The sequence below is a fragment of the Takifugu rubripes genome, chromosome 11 (assembly GCF_901000725.2).
Source record: "Takifugu rubripes chromosome 11, fTakRub1.2, whole genome shotgun sequence".
Classification (NCBI taxonomy): Eukaryota; Metazoa; Chordata; class Actinopteri; order Tetraodontiformes; family Tetraodontidae; genus Takifugu; species Takifugu rubripes.
In genome coordinates this window covers 8961550-8979416 of record NC_042295.1, presented here as the reverse complement: position 1 = coordinate 8979416, position 17867 = coordinate 8961550, and the positions used below count along the sequence as shown (strand labels likewise).

The 17867-nt window shown below is 47.1% G+C and overlaps 2 protein-coding genes across 4 annotated transcripts; both read left to right on the top strand.

Moving 5' to 3' along the window:
• Window positions 1-1714: 1714 nt before the first annotated feature.
• Window positions 1715-9782, top strand: rtn2a (reticulon 2a). 3 transcript variants are annotated; one of them, XM_029843229.1, is made up of 10 exons: window positions 1715-1795; window positions 2450-2503; window positions 2810-3367; window positions 3510-3716; window positions 6163-6370; window positions 6573-6711; window positions 7590-7659; window positions 7728-7774; window positions 7853-7911; window positions 8133-9782. In XM_029843229.1, exons 1-10 carry the CDS (start codon window positions 1765-1767, stop codon window positions 8206-8208), a joined length of 1449 nt encoding a protein of 482 aa, XP_029699089.1. In that variant the 5' UTR covers window positions 1715-1764; the 3' UTR covers window positions 8209-9782.
• Window positions 9783-10582: 800 nt separating this feature from the next.
• Window positions 10583-15316, top strand: rhoub (ras homolog family member Ub). Its single transcript, XM_003968431.3, has 3 exons — window positions 10583-10977; window positions 12490-12548; window positions 13633-15316. The coding sequence occupies exons 1-3, from the start codon at window positions 10779-10781 to the stop codon at window positions 14086-14088; spliced, it is 714 nt and encodes a 237-aa protein (XP_003968480.1). The 5' UTR covers window positions 10583-10778; the 3' UTR covers window positions 14089-15316.
• Window positions 15317-17867: the final 2551 nt, after the last annotated feature.

Here is a 17867-nt window from a genome sequence, read left to right as displayed (position 1 = left end):
TCTGTCATTTATCCCTCCGTCCTACCTGCTGCCTCTCTGTTCCGTCCCTGTAACACAGCCGGTTAATCACCTGGACTGCCTCTACACATAAGGATTATGTGCATGACCTTTATCAGTGTGTTCAACTGTATTTACAGTCTCACATATAGTGTTACGGTATAACAAAAAGCAAAATGTTGACACTTTTGTACATTTTTTTGGTGTTAAAATTAACATGCTACTCTTATAGAGTAGCAAAAACAGTGATAGGAAGGCCCACTTTGAAATAAAACACACCACTACACAGGTCCAGTCTGATCTCTGTATTATTTGTGTAGAAAATTTGTACAATAAAAAGTCAACTTAGACTGAAATTAAATACGGTATATAATTGCAGGTTTAAATCTTTAAAAAGATCAAACCTAAAAAAGGGCAGGTTTTATTTAATTTTGACTTAGATTAGGTATCATAAGAGTAGATGTAATCTCAAACATTCTGTAGATTAACAAAAACCCAAACCGTTACCAACACTGTAAATCACATTTACTACTTGAATCTCTTGGTCCGGTTTACACCACTGAACTCTTGAGGTTATTATGAATTAAACAAACCTCTGTAGAAGTTCTGCATGTGCCATTCTCCAGCTACAAATGGGATTAAACCTTTCATCGGATACATGTACAATGCGTATTTACAACCATGCGGTGAGTTCATATAAGCCCTAAGAAGGATGGTTTCACCTTCTATGCTATGAGATAATAAAATATAATAAAACAGAGACATAATTGCACTGACAACCTCCACAAAACTTTTGTATTCAATATTGGCCCATCCTTTATGCCTCCCAGCACATTTATGTAACAAAACTGCTGGCAGATATGACCTAAAATATGCGCAATTTATTTTAAATCCCATAGTACAGTGTATTAAATAGATGATGAATGTTGAATATTTTTCACCCTATCTATTGTTCATTTTACTTACATCTATTTGTACTATCTGTACAACATATATTGGATGACTAGATATCCTCTAATCTCAAACAGGAAGTGGAACATGAGTAGAGAGGGTGCGAAAGTCAAACAGGAAATGACTAAAAAACAACAACCTTGAGGGAAAGCATGCTGAAAGGTTCCAGCATCTAATTGCAGAATTTAATCACCCCTGAAAATGTTTTATTTATCAAATTTCACCTGCAAATATGTGTTTTGCGCTTGAGGCTTATTTAAAATCATGTATAATTACTTTATATATTTTACAACACTGCCCCCTGCTGTCCATTGCACGACCTTCACCTCACTGTAAAATAAATAAATACATAAAATTAAAACGTAAAGCTTACAAACCTAACATATTGTTATGACCCTGAATTTCTTACCACCTTTCAACACCTTCTCCTTGGTGCTTGTTTAATTATTAATAGCTTGCTACTCCTCTTACAGGATGCCCCTATATATGGCTGAGACAAGGTCACATGACAGGGAAGAAAGAGACGGATTGGCCCTGAAAAAGAGACGACACGAGGCTGTGAAAGTGCATGCTAGCTCCACTGCAGCCCGGAAGCAAGCGGAGATGAGGAGAGGAGGGAGGATGGAGGGTGGACTGATGCTGGCAGGGCGGGGCTGCTGAGTACCAGTGGCAGCAGGAGAACAACACAGTGGCTCAACCAAGAAGCAGAGGCAGAGGGACGGTGTGAAGGAGGATACCCACTGGGCGTGAGTGCTGGCGGGTGGGAGGGAGGGGGTCTTTCAGACTGGATGGTTCCCAGCGATGCCTTGATGGAGCATGGGCCAGGTTTTAGGATTCTCTCACTGCCGTGAGTCTGTTTCTATTCTATCTTTTCCACTTTGACGTGGGAGGTTTACGTGTGTGGATCTCTGTAGGCCGTGGTCATGTTCCAGCTCGCCCCCCCCCCCCACTCCCTGTCTACTCTTCGTGGCTCTCCTCTGCTCCCACCTTTAACAAACACGCGTCTGAGTGGACGATGCAGCGCAGAGAGGAATCAGATCCCGTTGGCCTCATACAGATTTGCAGATGTTTGACGTGGTTTTGAAGAAAACACGTTCAAATGTTATTATCATATGTCATATTTCCACTTTTATATATATATATATATATATATATATGATTTGCAGGGTTATTAGCGCTCTAATGTAATGGAGGCCATTGCTGCTGCACATCTCTCTTCATAGTCTTACAGAATATTCATATTGACATTTACTATTAAGGTTGATATTTGCTAATTGGTGTTTTAGGGCTGAAGAATGACTCACAACAAGTCACCGCGGTGGGCAACGTTGCTTTTCATGCTGTTACTGTAATCATTTCACATGAGTGCCGGCGTCAGAGAAAGTATTTGGAAGCTCACGTGAGATTATGAGGGGAATGACTCAGGACATTTGTAATTCTGACACCCGTCGGTTGAGTCGGCGAGTGTTTACGTTTTGACTAAAATGTTGTCTTCTTCCAGAGGAATATGGCTCCGTGGTGTCCACTCCAGACTCGACGCCTCCCTGCACTGACGGTAAAGCAACACCGCCGTGAAATCCTCTCATTTGAAAGCCTGATTCTGAGCCAAACGTTGTAACGTGTCTTCTAAAATGCCACCGAAGCTTTTTCTTCTGCGTATCAAAGAGGATTTCTTTCAGCCTTGTTTTGCTCGGACTTCAGTCGCATATCCCGGCTGCTTCATCTGGCAGAGTTGTTTCAAAGCTAAATGGTTCCGCTCACACGCTCGTACCCTAGCAACAGCCTCTGTAATTGGACTGTTGCTAAGTGTTTTAGGTGTTCTTGGGGAGGCCACCTGTGATTCTCTTTTGTTTGCATTCAGGAGGAAATGAGGAGTCTGAATTGTGTGAGCTTCAGACAGCCAGGGAATGGTCTGACGATGAGGACGGCGCAGGTCCAGATGAAGACGACGGGCTGGCGTCTTCTCCTTCCATCTGGGGCACGCCACGTCAGAATTCCTTCGAGCAGACCTTCTCTTACATCGCCATTGCCGAAGCGACGGGGGCTGCCAGGCAGCACCGCGACCGGCGCGGCAGGGCCGGCTCCCGGGGAAGCCGCGCCTCCGTGATCTGCACCGACACCATGGAACCGCTGCTGGATTCCCCCGACGTGGAGTGGGACCCTAATTCTTTCCTTGCCCAGGAGGAAGAGGAGGTAGCGTGGGGGTGTGCGGAGGCCAGCGGCGTGAGCGCAGAGGAGACGAGTGGGGAGCACAAAGACAGCGAGACTGTTACCGTTCAGCCGTCTCCCCAGAGTCCAACCCCAGACAGTCAGAGGGACACAGGGGTCCAAAGAGAGGAGTTGGTGAGTGGAAGGACTATCCAGGCTCCCCCTCCATCCACGTCCTCGCAGAATCAGAGCACCTCGCACGCACATCAAGGTGAGAGGAAGCAGTTTACTTTGAAATGGAGGTTTGTGATGGCCGATTAACCACAAACCAGCACCGACTCAGCTGGACACAAGCCGACTGAGTCGGTGCTGACATCACCCAGATCATGACATCATCTTCTGTCTTCCAGCAGCAGAGTCCTCACCAGCCCCGGTGTTGGATGCCCCCGTCTCCAGGGAAACCAACTCGGTCAAGCTGCTCACATCCGTGCCACCCAAAAGCGCGACGTCTTCACTGGCCGCCGCCGTCGGCCCACATTCTCAGGAACAGGCGGCTGGAGATCACTGGTGTTCGGCGCCGAACCTGTCAGAGGACCCCATGGCACGCAAACTCGTAGCAGGTACCGGCCCACTGAATACCAAAGGGAAATATCAGATTTCTCTTCAGAAATGGACCATTTAATCAACTGTGTCACCAGAGCCGCTCAGAGTGTATTTTTCTGTCTCACACACACCAAAAGCGCAGATAACTGCCTGTTGTCCAACACGGTGGCATTTTAAGTGGACCCTCAGTCAGGCTGGAGCTCCGTCCTATTTTAGTGGACAGACTGAAGCCTCGGACCGCTGATGAATGGCTGCTCCGGGCCGACGACAGAGTTTAGGGTGTCCTGAATAAATAGCACACTCGGATCTCTCAGAGCATCGTATTTTCCACAAGTTTATTGGGTGTGATGGCTGGAGAATTATGGGGTCAACTTACGTTCATATTACAGTATTATTCTGGTCAAAGTTTTGGTGATCCTGTTTAGGAAATCTGCATCCAAAAAAATAAAAAAAAGTATCACACTGTCTCAAAAGACTCCCGAGGAAGGAGATCTCTTCATTTGAAGTGTGATTGAGTTGCTCTTTTTCAATCCGAGGGGGCGGCGCCGCCAAAAAGATTATTTTGGGCCGTCGGGTCGTTGGACTGCTGAGCGAGCAGGGGGGGGGGGGTGGCCAAAAACAGCCTCAGAGGGGTGAGGGGAGCACAGCAGGACAGAGCCCGAGGGGGGAAACACCGGAGAAGCAACTAAAATGGCCAGTAAAGGTGAGAGTTTCAACAAAACAGGGATCTTTTATTCGCATTAATCAAGTTTAGGCTGCGTTGTGTTTTATCCAAGTGAGAAAAATGAGTGCAGAGAAGTTTACAGTCGAGCGTGACGAGGTTCATCTCATGTTCTGTGCTACATGTTTTACTCCGTTACTTTGGTGTCACGTTGTCATGGCACCGAAATTATTGCATCTCAGCAAAGATCAACTGTTCCGAGCAGTCGACGAGTGTTCAGATACCATCAGCCCCTGAAACGGGTCTAAACTGTCCCGATGTGGTGACGATACAGTGTGAAATAACTCCGCCAGTTGGGTTCGATCAAGTTTCTGCTGGTCTGTCATGCCAGACTGCTGCTGCCGCCTCACGGGACGAGGCCGACGTGGTCTGAAGTCGCTTGAGTTGATTGCAGAATAACCTCATCATCTCTCTGTAGACTGATCTCACTTGGGTGATATTTGCATATTGCTTGCTTGTTGTTATCAGCAGAGGGTTGTGATGCACAGGGGACATGAGGGCTAAAGAAAGGGACTTTACGCTATGTTCTAATCAATAATGAGTATGCATTATTGCAGCAGTAGGTGAAACGTGGGGGTGAAAGCACTTGGAGGTTGTAGTGAGGTAAACTGTACATATTACAACCATGTTTTGTAATTCATACATTAGACTTGTGGCATCCATGACTCGTCTCCATAGCAGCCTACACTGAAGGAGTTATTTTATTCAAGCAGGCATAATAATATTGGCACTAAAACAGTCCGGTCCAGTCTTATTTTGGCATGATGGGAGGTATATATTGCAGCATCGTCATAGTAACAAACACTAATAACATGCAACCTTTGTGGCTGCGTGTATTTATACTAGACACCCCCCCCACAATGATATTTTTGACTGAATCCTTAGTGCTTCTTCATCATCATCTTTGTATTGTGAGCAAATATAAAGGAGCTTTCTGAAGTTCTAATATGATGTGACCCCCAGCGAAGACACCAGGAAGTTGTCCTGTCTGCACGCACACTTCAAGTGCATCCTGACGTGCGCGTCCACTGTCCCGTGGACTCAGAATGACATCACACACACACCTGCGTGCTCATCCTGGGTTGCTGTGCGCAGCGACATTCACTCACCTGTTGTCAACCAGCTGTTTTTTTGTGATGGAGCAGGAAAAACGAACTGTTCTGCATCATTTCACGCATCTGAACCAGCAGGGCGCAGTAGCACCACTGCCGCTACGTTTGTTGGACGAGGATGGGTCGTCCGCGCCATAAAAGAATGTCACATTGTTTTGTATTAATCCAGGACTCCATGGATGCTTCAGTCTCCACAGCAGCTGTTGCTGGGTGACACCGAGGGACTCCGACAGGCTGTGGAAAAGCTCCTCTGACAGCCTGACGCCTGTTAACAGCTGCTGATTGAATTCGGCTGCACTGCTGGCCTCCCTTTTTCATCCGAGGGCTAAACTTAGCCGAGCTGGGGGGCCGATGTGTCCCCATAGCTGCTTTACGCGTCCTGTCATCCTGAGGCTGGATATCCCCCTGCCCATCCCTCACTTCATCTGACCTCAGATCCTCTTCCTGCGGAACCGCGTCAGAAATGCTCTCTTCCTGTCGGTCTTCTCTCTCCTCAACTAGATGATGGAGATCGTGGGGGATTAAAGCTATTTCGGGTTTTTACAGCTGGCTGTCTGGGACTGCTCGGCATTTGTTCAAACTATTATAACTATATCAACAGTTTCTCTCTCACTTTTTCCTCTTCTCCAGTGGTGGACCTGATCTACTGGAAGGACACGGAGCGAACAGGCATGGTGCTGACGGGGCTGGTGGTGGGCCTGCTGTCCCTGTTCCAGCTGAGCATCATCACCGTGGTCTCCACAGTCTCCCTGGCTATCGTCTGCTGCACCATCTCCGTGCGGATCTACTATGGCCTCATCCACGCTCTCAAGTGGGGCGACGGAGAGCACCCTTTTAAGTAAGTAGTAAGTAAATGACATTTCTTAGGTGAAATCACTTTGGCTTTGGGATCCAGCAGGAAGCACCTGTCAGGGCTGGTGCACGTCAGTTTTTCAAATATCTGAGCACCTGGTGCTGAGAGGTGGTTTTATAGAACAAAAATAGTTTCTGGACCTTTGAATTTTTTTTTGCACTTCATGTCTTATTTAACTGGCCCCCAGGACGTACTTGGACCTGGACATCTCCTTCAGCGGAGAGGAAGCCGAGCGCTGCACGCAGAAAGCCATCGTCATGTTCCTGTCAGCCATCGACAGTATGAAAGGGCTCTTCTTTGTCAAAAGCCTGTTTGAATCGCTCAAGGTGAGTCGCTTCCAAGCGTTGGTTCTTGTGCGACCTCCTCTTCCTCACCCCCTCCATCATCACTAACATCCTCCAGCCCCATCGCCCCGGCTCCGTGCGCGGCTGCCATCTCTGTCATTATGGTAATTGGGCTGAAGGCTCGGCTGCTAAATCAGGGCTCTTCAGTAAGGCAGCTGTCAGCTGCAGTGACATATTTGAGCTAATCAAGCTAAAAGTCTCTTTAGAAACTCGTGGCAGTCACTGCCAACCTAAATAAAAAGAGCCTCAGTGTTATTATTTGAAATCCTGCTATACAATCTTTAAATCTTTTCTTTAAAAAAGTAAAAATAAAGTGATATAATACAGTAATCCACATAAAACATAATTACTTTAGGGCATTTATAGTAATGTATAAAATGTAAATAATGTTGTACAAGGAGAAATAAATCAGGTAAATCATTAAATGTATCTATTTTGATAAGTCTGTCACTGCCATGAAAAGACAGGTGCCATGAAATGTGCATTGATTAACAGGCAGTTTGTCCTGTGAAATGATGGATATAACTGGTAATAAATAGGCGGTTATTACCTGACACGTCTATTAACCTTTTGGGTAGAGCGTCAGTGGGAGCTGAGCGAGACCCTCAAACCTATAGACCGCACAGTCTCAACCCTGACCTTGCTGGTATGTGACATGACACACGGGATGAGGTACGCCGGGACTCTCCGATTCCTTTCCTAATGGGTCAGTTAGGGGTGTCCCGTGTCAAGGCTCCGCTGTGTCCAATAAGAGGAAAGGGGAAACCCCGAAACCCTTATTAGGATTTTGGCTCCTTTTTTTGCTTATTGAAGAAAAAATTGTACCTGCCCAGTTTCTGATGTTCTTCTCCTGCTCTCAGTTTCTGGTTCTGATGTACCTGGTGACGTACCTGGGACGCCTTTGCAATGGTCTGACTGTGCTCATCATTGGTAAGACAGAAAAAAAAAACACACAGCGCCTGGCTTTTCTAGCAGATGAACGTTTGTTTCTGCTCCAGGTGTGATCGCTGTGTTTTCCCTGCCACTTTTCTACAAGCGCCATCAGGTAACGGCCCTCTTCAGCTGGTTATGCTGTGAATTTATGAGATTCCTGCATAAACATTCCCATTTTTTGATTTCACAGGAGAAGGTGGATGGCTTTTTTGCAAAGATCCAGGCCCATGTTGACAACATTAAGGACATGTAAGTGTGGCGCCATCTACTGGCACATTAAAATATCGGTTTCCTGAACAGAAGTAATCACAGCTCATAGGAGAACATTTAGCATTTTTAGATTTCTCAAACAGTTCTCATAAGAAGTCTGTTCTGGTGTTTGAATAAGGAACGTTATTTGTGGGGTCTTGACTTTAACATCTCTTGTTGCTTCGATTGCACGACTACTAACTCCTATTTTTCATTCGCAGCTTTCAGAGACTTGCCCAGGGAGGTGGCCCCCCTCCAGACTCAACTCCCGGTGGCGCCAAACCCAAAAATCAGTAAACCCCGTTGGACGTGAAGCAGCAGAGCTCACAGAGTTCAAAGCCGACACTCAGACGTCTTAGCCTGCAGCCTGTGCTCCAGAGAACCGGAGCTCCGGAGGCTGGAGGATAGAAGGGAGGTTCTCACAAAGGACAATAATGAGGAATCACGCATGGTACTTTATACTCTAACTGTATCTAAGTTATGGGATGGAAAATAGTTTGGGGGGGTGGAAGTCAACCGCAACCAATATGATGCTGCCGACGTCACAGAGCATCCTTGGAATCGTGCACTTTTTGTAATGTGTAACAGAGAAACGGCGACGGGTTGGAGCTGCAGTCCAAATAAGGTCACCAAGACCAGGAACAGGAAGTGCCCACACCAGCAGCTGCTCAAATGACATATGTAAAGGGGTGGGGGTGGGGGTGGGGTGGGGGGAGGGGGTTGTGACATCATTATCCATGGCAGGATAAAGCAGGCAGTGATGGATGCATGTGTTTACCTGTGTGTAGAGAAGAGCGAGTGTGTGTGAATCTGTGTGTGTGTGTGTGATTCCTGACATACAATCATGCTGGAAAATGTAAAAGCAATTAAAGTGTCCAAAATGTTCTGCCACTTCTTCACCAGGCAGATCGCCTTTGTTCTTGGCCTGAGTTGTTCAAATTTCTGAAAGTATCCTCATCATGTGCTGCTGCTCTTCACGTCTCGCTGAAACGGATCAGGCGAAATGTCACAAGGCTTCATCATTAATCGGACGGGGAATCTCTCGGAGCTGGGAGGGGGGCGTGAAATTTTATAGCAGGTGCCTTTAAAATAGAGCATGACCTCACCATGTCCCACGTCTCTAGCTGTCCCCAGCCACGACCTTCTGCAGATCGCTGGTGACTGAAGTTCATCTGACAAAAAAAAACCCACCAATGAATTAGAATTAGTCTGGACCGGTTTTGATGACCATCTTCACCATTTACATTTAAAGCTTTCACCAAAACCTGTCCATTTCTTTGCCTTATCGCAGCATAATTGGCTTCATGTGCTGCCGTGAAACTGCTAGTGCCGTTGCTAAACTTCACATGTGGGATTTTGGAGGATCTATTACGATATGTAATAATATATGCATTATGACGTGTCCCCATTATGTTGAAATCACATGAACTAATCTTAGGCCATTTTCAGTCAATTCTGCATTACTGCTGCAGTAGATGAGAGTCTCCTGACTCCATTTTGCGGTTATTTTGCAGTCAGCCTCGAATGCATGTTAGTGCTGCTTATTCCAGACGTCCCTGATGGTTTCAGTTTTAAGACTGTTGCACTCTGTTCTTCTGTAGCAGTTTATCTTTACTGCTGCCTCTTATTTTTGTTGTATCCCTGCAACCAAGGACCTCTGCATTAGCAGCAAGGGGGGAATAAACCTTAATCTCATTTCATGTATAAAATGAACTGTACTAGAAAATGTACGCGGCACTGCTGAGGCTTTTAAATTTGCTGTGTTAATGAACAGAGCTAGTTGTTAGTTTCGTTATGGTAGTACACGGATAATTTTGTATCGGATCTAGGATTTTAACTCTTGAAAAAATAAAAATGCTGGACAAAAATTAGCTCTGGATGTTCTTCAGATCCATCTTCTCTTTCATTTAACGTTGTTCTGTGGCCAAGCTGTGACTTTTAGGAAATTGTATTGGTGTCTTCATGAAAATGACCCCCACCTCAAGTTAATGTTACAGGATGTTAGCTTTGTCACTCTATGGCGTACTTTAACCGTAAATATATTTGAATCAATTCTGCATGCAACCTTTATTTCTGATTTTATCACACTTACAGTTGAAGGTTGTGGCGCTCGAAATTATTTTTTTCCACAAGGGGGCGACACTGTTTTAGTTTTGACTCCCTTCAAAGTTGGGTGAAAGAATATCACCCAAGTTTGGGAGCAGTCAGCAGTGAACCCCTCGTTTTCCATCCACGTCTGTTTAAATCCTGCGCTTCATTTTGAGCTCCATTTCTCAGGAGCTCCGGGGCCACTGGTTGGCCTCGGGCTGACGTAACTGGTCTCTGCGTCTGACCACTGGTGCCTGGGTGAGCCTGAAATACCATTTCTTCTGTGTCACGTCCAAAATGGATATTGGCGATTACTTTTTTGGTGCATGAGGACAAGTTTAGACGTGCCCCTGCAGGCTAAAAGTCACCAGTCAGTCACACTAAGAGGCCTACAGAGCTTCTTAGTGTGGCTCAAATTCTAACGACAGCTATGATTATATTTAATATTATCTTTTATTCCTAACAGGAATCTGCATAATACTGAGGGTTTTGCAGTAAAAGCTGCAGACCTGAGACTGGTCAGTCTTCCGAGGTGAAGTAGGCGGGGTTATGCAAATCACTCGGCGATATAAAGGCGCGTTGGCCCCGCCCTCGCCTTCTGAACTGCAGGGTCGTAGTGTGAGTAGTTGGATCGGTGGGTCACATTGGATCTGGCAGCGCGTAAAGCGCAGGACGGTAGTTGTTTTACGCACCAGTGGCAGCCGCGATCGTCGCAGTCGGACGGACCCCCGTTCCCATGCGAGCTCCTTCATCTAGTTAGACTGAACTGCCCCCCCACCATGGATTACGGACGCACCACGGCCCCCCCGGTGCCCCCACACAATCCCGTGGCCGCGGGGCCGGGGCAGCCGCAGGAGCGACTTCTGAAGTGCATCCTTCTCGGGGACGGAGCGGTGGGTAAAACCAGCCTGGTTGTCAGCTACACGACGAATGGATACCCCACCAAATACGTCCCCACCGCTTTTGATGACTTTTCTGGTGAGCAAAGGCAACTAGATCAAACATGATGATGATGATGATGATGATGATGGGGTTTCATTGATTTAACGCAAGAAAACGGAAAAGTTTCAAACCTTCATAGTAAAATCAGAGATTCTGAACGCTTGTATCCATGTTTAACTCTTCCACTCTGGTTTACTGTGTTATCAGTTGCTGACCCAAATCAGGCTTTATGATGGCTTCATTGGAAGACTTTCTCCTGTAATTTCCACTGTGTTCTCCTTCACCTTTGCATGTTTTGACCTGCTGTTCCATTGTTCTGATTGATGTGTATGTTTCCCCTCTTATCTGTCTTTCATCAGCACTAAAGCACATGCCCTTTTTCCATTTGGCACAGTTCCTCTTTCCGAACCGTCTTACCAAGTCCCAGCAGGCGTTGTTTACCGCAAAATAAGCAGCGAGTGCAGGATCCATCCAGGAGGAACATGTTGTAAAGTGTGGGATTAAAAAAGTAAATATGTCAGACATCTGTAGTTTACAGCTTCTCTTCAGGGAAATCTGAACACCTGCGGCTCAAATGGTCGCAACCCATGCAACGGAACACGGATCTCTGCTACTTTAGGGTTAAACAACCAACCTCCGTCATTGTTCTCTTTGAACTTAAGTGACTTCATTATAAATTTAAACTGTTTTACCATCCAGCAGTTAAAGTACAAACAGTACAAAGTACAAACAAATGCCCCATGGACACTGAAAAATCACGGCACTTCTGTGAGCGCGGCGCAGAGCGCTTCAGGGGTTTTGGGTTGCACAACTCTGCCTATTGTTGTGGGCCCTGACCCACAAGCCCTCTCCTCCGTCACATCTGTTGCAGCGTCTCACAGCAGAGATTGTCTTTCGCCGCCGCCTGACAGAGAGCGATTGTGCAGTCGGGGGCCCTTGACGGTGATGTCATCCCTCTGTTGCCGAGACTCCCTCGCTCTCCGAGGCCTGGCGGTTACGCAATGGCCACAGGTGGCGGCGACGCAGGGGAGCGTGAGGCCGTGGGGACTATTAGGGAGAGTTTGGGTACTGGGGGTGGGAATCAAAAGGAGGGTCATATGTCAGGGATTAGGAAATGATTACACAATGGCAGCTCCATCTCCTTTGCTCCACCATGATGCCTGTCCTCTTCTTAGAATGGATCCAGTCGGGCCTTTGATCAGGTGGTACAGGCGACCACACACGGTTATAAATGTTTCCATGCGCCCGCTGCTCTTCATTGTGTTCGCTCATATAAAAAAAAGTAAAAGACGATACAATAACCTGGCTGTAAAATGACAGGGCGCAAACGAGAGTCGCAGAATAAACAGCTTGTTCTGGGTTTCGGGATGGGCTCAGTAAAATCTAACCTGGGACAGTAACCGGCCCAGTGGGTGGGCGGAGGAAAAGCTGCTTCTGGGGGTCTTTGTGCTCCTTAACTAGCTGCTTTTTTGTGTGTGTGTGTGTGGGGGGGGACTTCAGAGTGTAATGTTGACAGCTGCCTTATTTTCTCTTTTTCTGTGTCTGCAGCCGTGGTTCAGGTGGACGGAAGCCCGGTCAGGTTACAGCTGTGCGACACGGCCGGACAGGTGAGTCTCCTTCACGCCAAAAAACACCAAACCGCCCTCCAAATCAGCACGATTCCGTTGAATCACATGGACCCTCGGATGAGGTTATTTCAGACACAAAAGGTCAGGCCTATTTGGCTTCAGATTCAACGTTAAGCATTTAGGCGAAATTAACAGATAGACTTAGTTGGTTTTCTGCCTGATATCCTTCATATAGGGCTCCTGCAGGCTTCCACTGGCTCCTCTGTATAGGGATTACATAATGCTGCTCTCAGCTACCTGTCAGGTTTGATCAAGAATGATAAGGACGTCGTTCCATGTGAGACAGCGCGTTGTAACAGGGTGTTGACAGAGAAGAGAGGGTCTGTGGGTGAGGCGCCAGGCTACCCCGAAAAGTCATTCCTTCTCTCTGCTGCTCACCACATGTGTGGTAAATGGTTGCAAATGTTATGGACCAGTTAATAATTTGGCACTGAAAGGAACAGTTGTGAAAGAGGCTTTTTTTCCCCCCCTTTGGAACGAGCGCCGTTGTTTCGTAATGCAGCTTAATGGAGCTCTGCCCCGGGAGCCGCGTGCGTGCACGCTCTGACACCCACAAAGTGCCGAGCGGAATCGGCTCGGCGGCCACGTCGCTTCGGGAATTTCGGAACAGGCATCACGAAACGCAGGGCAGGAAGCAGCACGCGGACACTCAAGCCCTGCGGGAGCAACGCGAGGGCGCGTGAAGAGTCAGCTTGTTCACTTATGCAATTTAATATAGGTGGAGGGGGGAAAGAAGAAGACAGTCAGAAGAGTAATGACCGCAGATAAAGTTTTTTGGGTTTTTTAGCTCAGCAGAGCATTTTAAAGGAGGTGGGGTCAGAGGTCGTGTGTGAGAAACCGTTAAAAGGAGGGAGGCTTTTTTCGAATGGCTCCAGCGGATTAATCAGAGATATAGAATGTAGATTACGTAATGAGAGGGCGGGGCTTCTTTGTACGTACTTTGCATTAGCCTGGCATGAACAGTAATTATGCTTTTAATTTGAAAGGTCAGAAGCAGCAGCAGTGGAGTTTCAACCATGATTTGTTTGTTCTGAATCGTGTCTGTTTCTGGTGTTTCCCCCAGGACGAGTTCGACAAACTGCGCCACTTCTGCTACAGCCGAGCCGACGCCTTGCTGCTCTGCTTCAGCGTGGTCAGCCCGGCCTCCTTCCAGAACGTCTGGGAGAAGTGGGTCCCCGAAATCCGCCGCCGCTGCCCCCTGACCCCCATCCTCCTGGTGGGCACGCAGTGCGACCTGCGGCAGGACGTCAAGGTGCTGATCGAGCTGGCCCGGCGGCGGGAGAGGCCGGTGCCGGAGGAGGACGCCAGGGCGCTGTCGGAAAAAGTGGGCGCGGTGATGTACATGGAGTGCTCGGCGCTGACGCAGAAGAACCTGAAGGAGGTGTTCGACGCCGCCATCGCCGTGGGGCTGAGGCACTCTGACAGACGGGCGAGGAGGGAGAGGAAGGTCCGCAGCACCGCTGATAAGATGAAAATGCTCTCCAAGTCCTGGTGGAAGAAGTACGTGTGCGCGCAGTAGACTGCTGATAAAACCAGAAGTGCTGATTGGCAGAGAACAGGACGCCAGCGGGTTTTTTTTGCATATTTCCCTGGATTACGTAAGACGCGGTGCCCAGAGTGACTCATCGTCGGCCAGGATTTTTTTTCCCCTTTGCTTTCACCTGAAGAGATCCTCTTGTTGCTGCCAAAATAAGAGCGGGGGGGGTGCAGCCGCTGCCCGCCCTTTCTGAACTGTTAAAAATGACTGTGAACAGCATTTAACCAAAAACACACGGCGCTACTTAGATTAATGCCACATAGGCAGCACATTATACTGGATTATCCAAATAAAATGTGAGATAACTGAGAGGGAATGTGGCGACGCTGTGTGGTAAAAGAGTCCGATTTTCCCTTTCTGTCACAAATATATGATGTTGTACACTGTATTTTAGCACCAAACGCACCAAAACCGTCCTTTTAATGCCACTAAAGGTAGAGGCAGAAGCCCAATCAAACATGCAATCACATAAATACGCAGCAGATTTAGTCACGTTGGACCATTAACAACAATAAGACTGTAATGCTCGTTCTCCAGCCTCAGATGGGACTGACGGCGGCTGTCGGTACCGATGGTGGCGACAGTTTGCATTCAGAGCTCTCTAAGCTCCTTACAGGACGCATCCAACAGCGAAATGTGCCAAACCCCGAGTGAATCCGCTAAACTGGCCGAGCGGAGAGCTTCGCTGCGCCAGAAAGAACGCGTTTGGTGGCGTCGCTGGTTGTTGCACTTATCACGCACAATCGCCACACGTTGCAACGCGACGGCCTTTTGACCGAGGACGGGAATTAAATATAGTGTTCGTGTCGCCGAAGCCGAATCGGTCAGGGTGCGAGTTTACGCGCTGCCCGCTCGGATAATCGCAGGGTCTCTCGTGGTCGTTGTTGCCGAGGCCTTAAATACACTTTTGTGAGTAAAATGAGGTGAAATCAAGCAAGAGACTGATTCTATTGTTGCTTCTTATTTTTCAGAAGCCTGCAGCTCTGTGCGTTTATCTGTTGCTTCTGGGCCAAACACTGATCAAAGATTACCGTCTGTCTCTACGCGTGGTGCGCAGTCACGGTTTATGAACCGTGCCGCGTCGCCGGGGGCAACCCTGTGAGCGCTGCGCGGCTCCGAATGGTGCGCGAGGTGTTTGAGTTTGTGCCTGAGATCAGTTTGTTGGGCTGTCGTAGCGGAGCACAAATAAAATGTGAAATCTTTCACCATTTCTGGTTGTGGATCTGTCTGATTCCTGAACTCAAATGTTGAAATGGTCTAAAAGTGTCCCACCGTTTTGTCCACGCTTCCATTTTGAGCTGATTACAACCTCCCGAAATAGTTTTAACCTCTATTCGAAGCTACACGTCTGCGCCACAGCAACAGTTAGCTGGTTTAGAACTGCTAATTAAAGGAGGGAGAAGCTAAAAGAGAGTTTGTCTGGCAGTCTGAGCTGTACAGACTGAGTGAACGGACGCCACGTGTTCTAACTGGTTCCATTTTCTACCAGTGTTTTGGCTGGAGGACGCACTGGTGTGCCCTTACAAGGCAGCAATCTTGCAAAATGCCCTGTGATTAAGCCTCGCGGCTCGTCTGAGGATAATGCCTGTCTGATAAAAGGTGGTTTTTAGTTGAGTCCTGAGGTCTCAATCAAGCCATATAAAAATCAACACAGATGTCAAAATATCTCTATATGTACATTTAAGCTTTTCACTTTTAAAAATTGAGAAAATACTCAAAAACATGAATTGGACACATCAGAAATGGAGAGACAACATCCAGCTTAGCGTAAATCGTTGTAAACGAGGTAAAACCATATTATTCTGAGGTAATATCACAGTTTCTACTGTTTTGGACAACTCTTTCTCCTGAAAATGTTAAAGTAAAGCTAGTTTAAGTTTATAATAACTAACTAGGGTGTAGCTTGTGCATGTGTGTGAACTCTACATTATAGTAGTGCTCAAATTTCCAGAAATGATGCTCAAAGGGTTTTTGTACTGGCTGAGCTAATGGCCCAAACTGGGTGACCCACTCAGCTGTAAATGGCCGACTTTTCAGTCGTGCAAACGCACCTTCTTGCATAACTTCCGAATCTTTTAGGTAACAGCTGAACTTTTGACTCCTCCTGAAAGAGCAGCTCTAAAATCAGTTTTGATGGCTTCAGTTTGGATGGAGGCACTTTTTTTCCCTTCTCTTTCCACCCACCAACTACACCCTTAACCCTAAATCCCACCCTCACTGCTCATGGATAATTGCCAGCATGATGCCCCCTCCCTCCCCCCTCCTCGGGATTACCGAGCTACATGAACAATGTTGATCGGGTCTATATGGTGGGAGGAGATCCAGCTCTTAGTCTAGTCCACTTTGTACATTGTCTTCAGGATTAACTGTTTCCCAAGCTCTGGTAATGTGATGCAATACGTCTGGGTCACGATTAAGAGACTCCTACACACATTCGTACCAAACAAAGTGTCTTTTATTACTGAAAATGAAACATAGAACTTGATCTGAATGCATTTCTGCCATATTTTATCCCCCATCATCATGCCCTATACTGGGTAATGCCTGACATGCTAAATCAACTGTAGGTGGTGCAGAGGCGGGTCGTCCATTTTTGACTGCCTACTCTGTTCTAAACTCATGGAAATCAAACTCAGACAATAATCCTGTCAGTTGAGGGATAGAAGGAAGGTCAGAGACATACAACAAGCTTTATGCTAAACTCGGAGCGTGTCTCGCTACGTCCTACTCGTTATCGTTAATCGTTAGCATAAAAAATGATGACGGACTGAGGTCACTAGCCTCAAAGGTCTGTGTTTGTTGACCCTACATCGCTGATTCTGGTCTGACATGGATCAGCACTGGCCTTAATCACGCCTTCATATTGTTTATGCAGACCGTTGAGAGACAACTGAGGCGCGACTGGCTCTCGCTGAACGGGCCGTGTTAAAGCGGCTTAGACCCAAGCTCAAATTAAGAGCGAATAAAAAGCTGCGTCTGGCTGGCTCACAAACAGGCAAAAGTTGGCCCACACGTCAGCCGGACCTGCAGGTAAGTCCGACTCTGCTGTGTTTACGCCTATGGGGAACATGACGAGTCCAAAAAAGCAGCTTCCAATATCTTTCAACACTGTAATTCAAAACATTTCAGAAGGATTAAGCCTTGTTTTGTCCCTTCAAAGGTAGAACAAGTGGCCCTCTGCAGTCACCGACCTGCTGCTAACTAACAAAGCAGCCGCGCCGCCCTCTGCCATGCTACACTATGGCATTGCTAGCAGGATTATGTTTAATAAGCTTATATAAACATCCCCCCCACCTTGTGGGCTCATTATGGGAAGCTAATTGAGTCACTCTGTCCTGAGGTCGTCTGGGCCTCTTTGAACAACTCGGTGTTTTGCCCTGAAAGAGGCCCGTTTCTCTCCCTCCAGAAACATCTGTCCTGTGGGTTTTCAGAGCATCTGTGTTTCCTCAAGCACTTTGTTTGGATGTTCACATGTTTGTCTTTTTGCACTTGCACTCTTTTGGGCAGAGAAACACTGTTAGGTTATTGAGTTTTGTCGTGCTAAATTGTACTCAGCGCACATTAAAGTGATACAACTTTTCAACAATTTCAATTATTTCTGGAGAGAATATACAACCTTGTCTCAGGAGGTTGCAATTGTGAAGCATTCTCCATCAAATCCATTTTGGCAAACCAATGTTTCCCAACTTTTCAAGGGAAGATCGCAGCTCTACTAGGTTTGAGCTACACAGAAGAACCTTAAAAAAAGGGAGATTAAATCC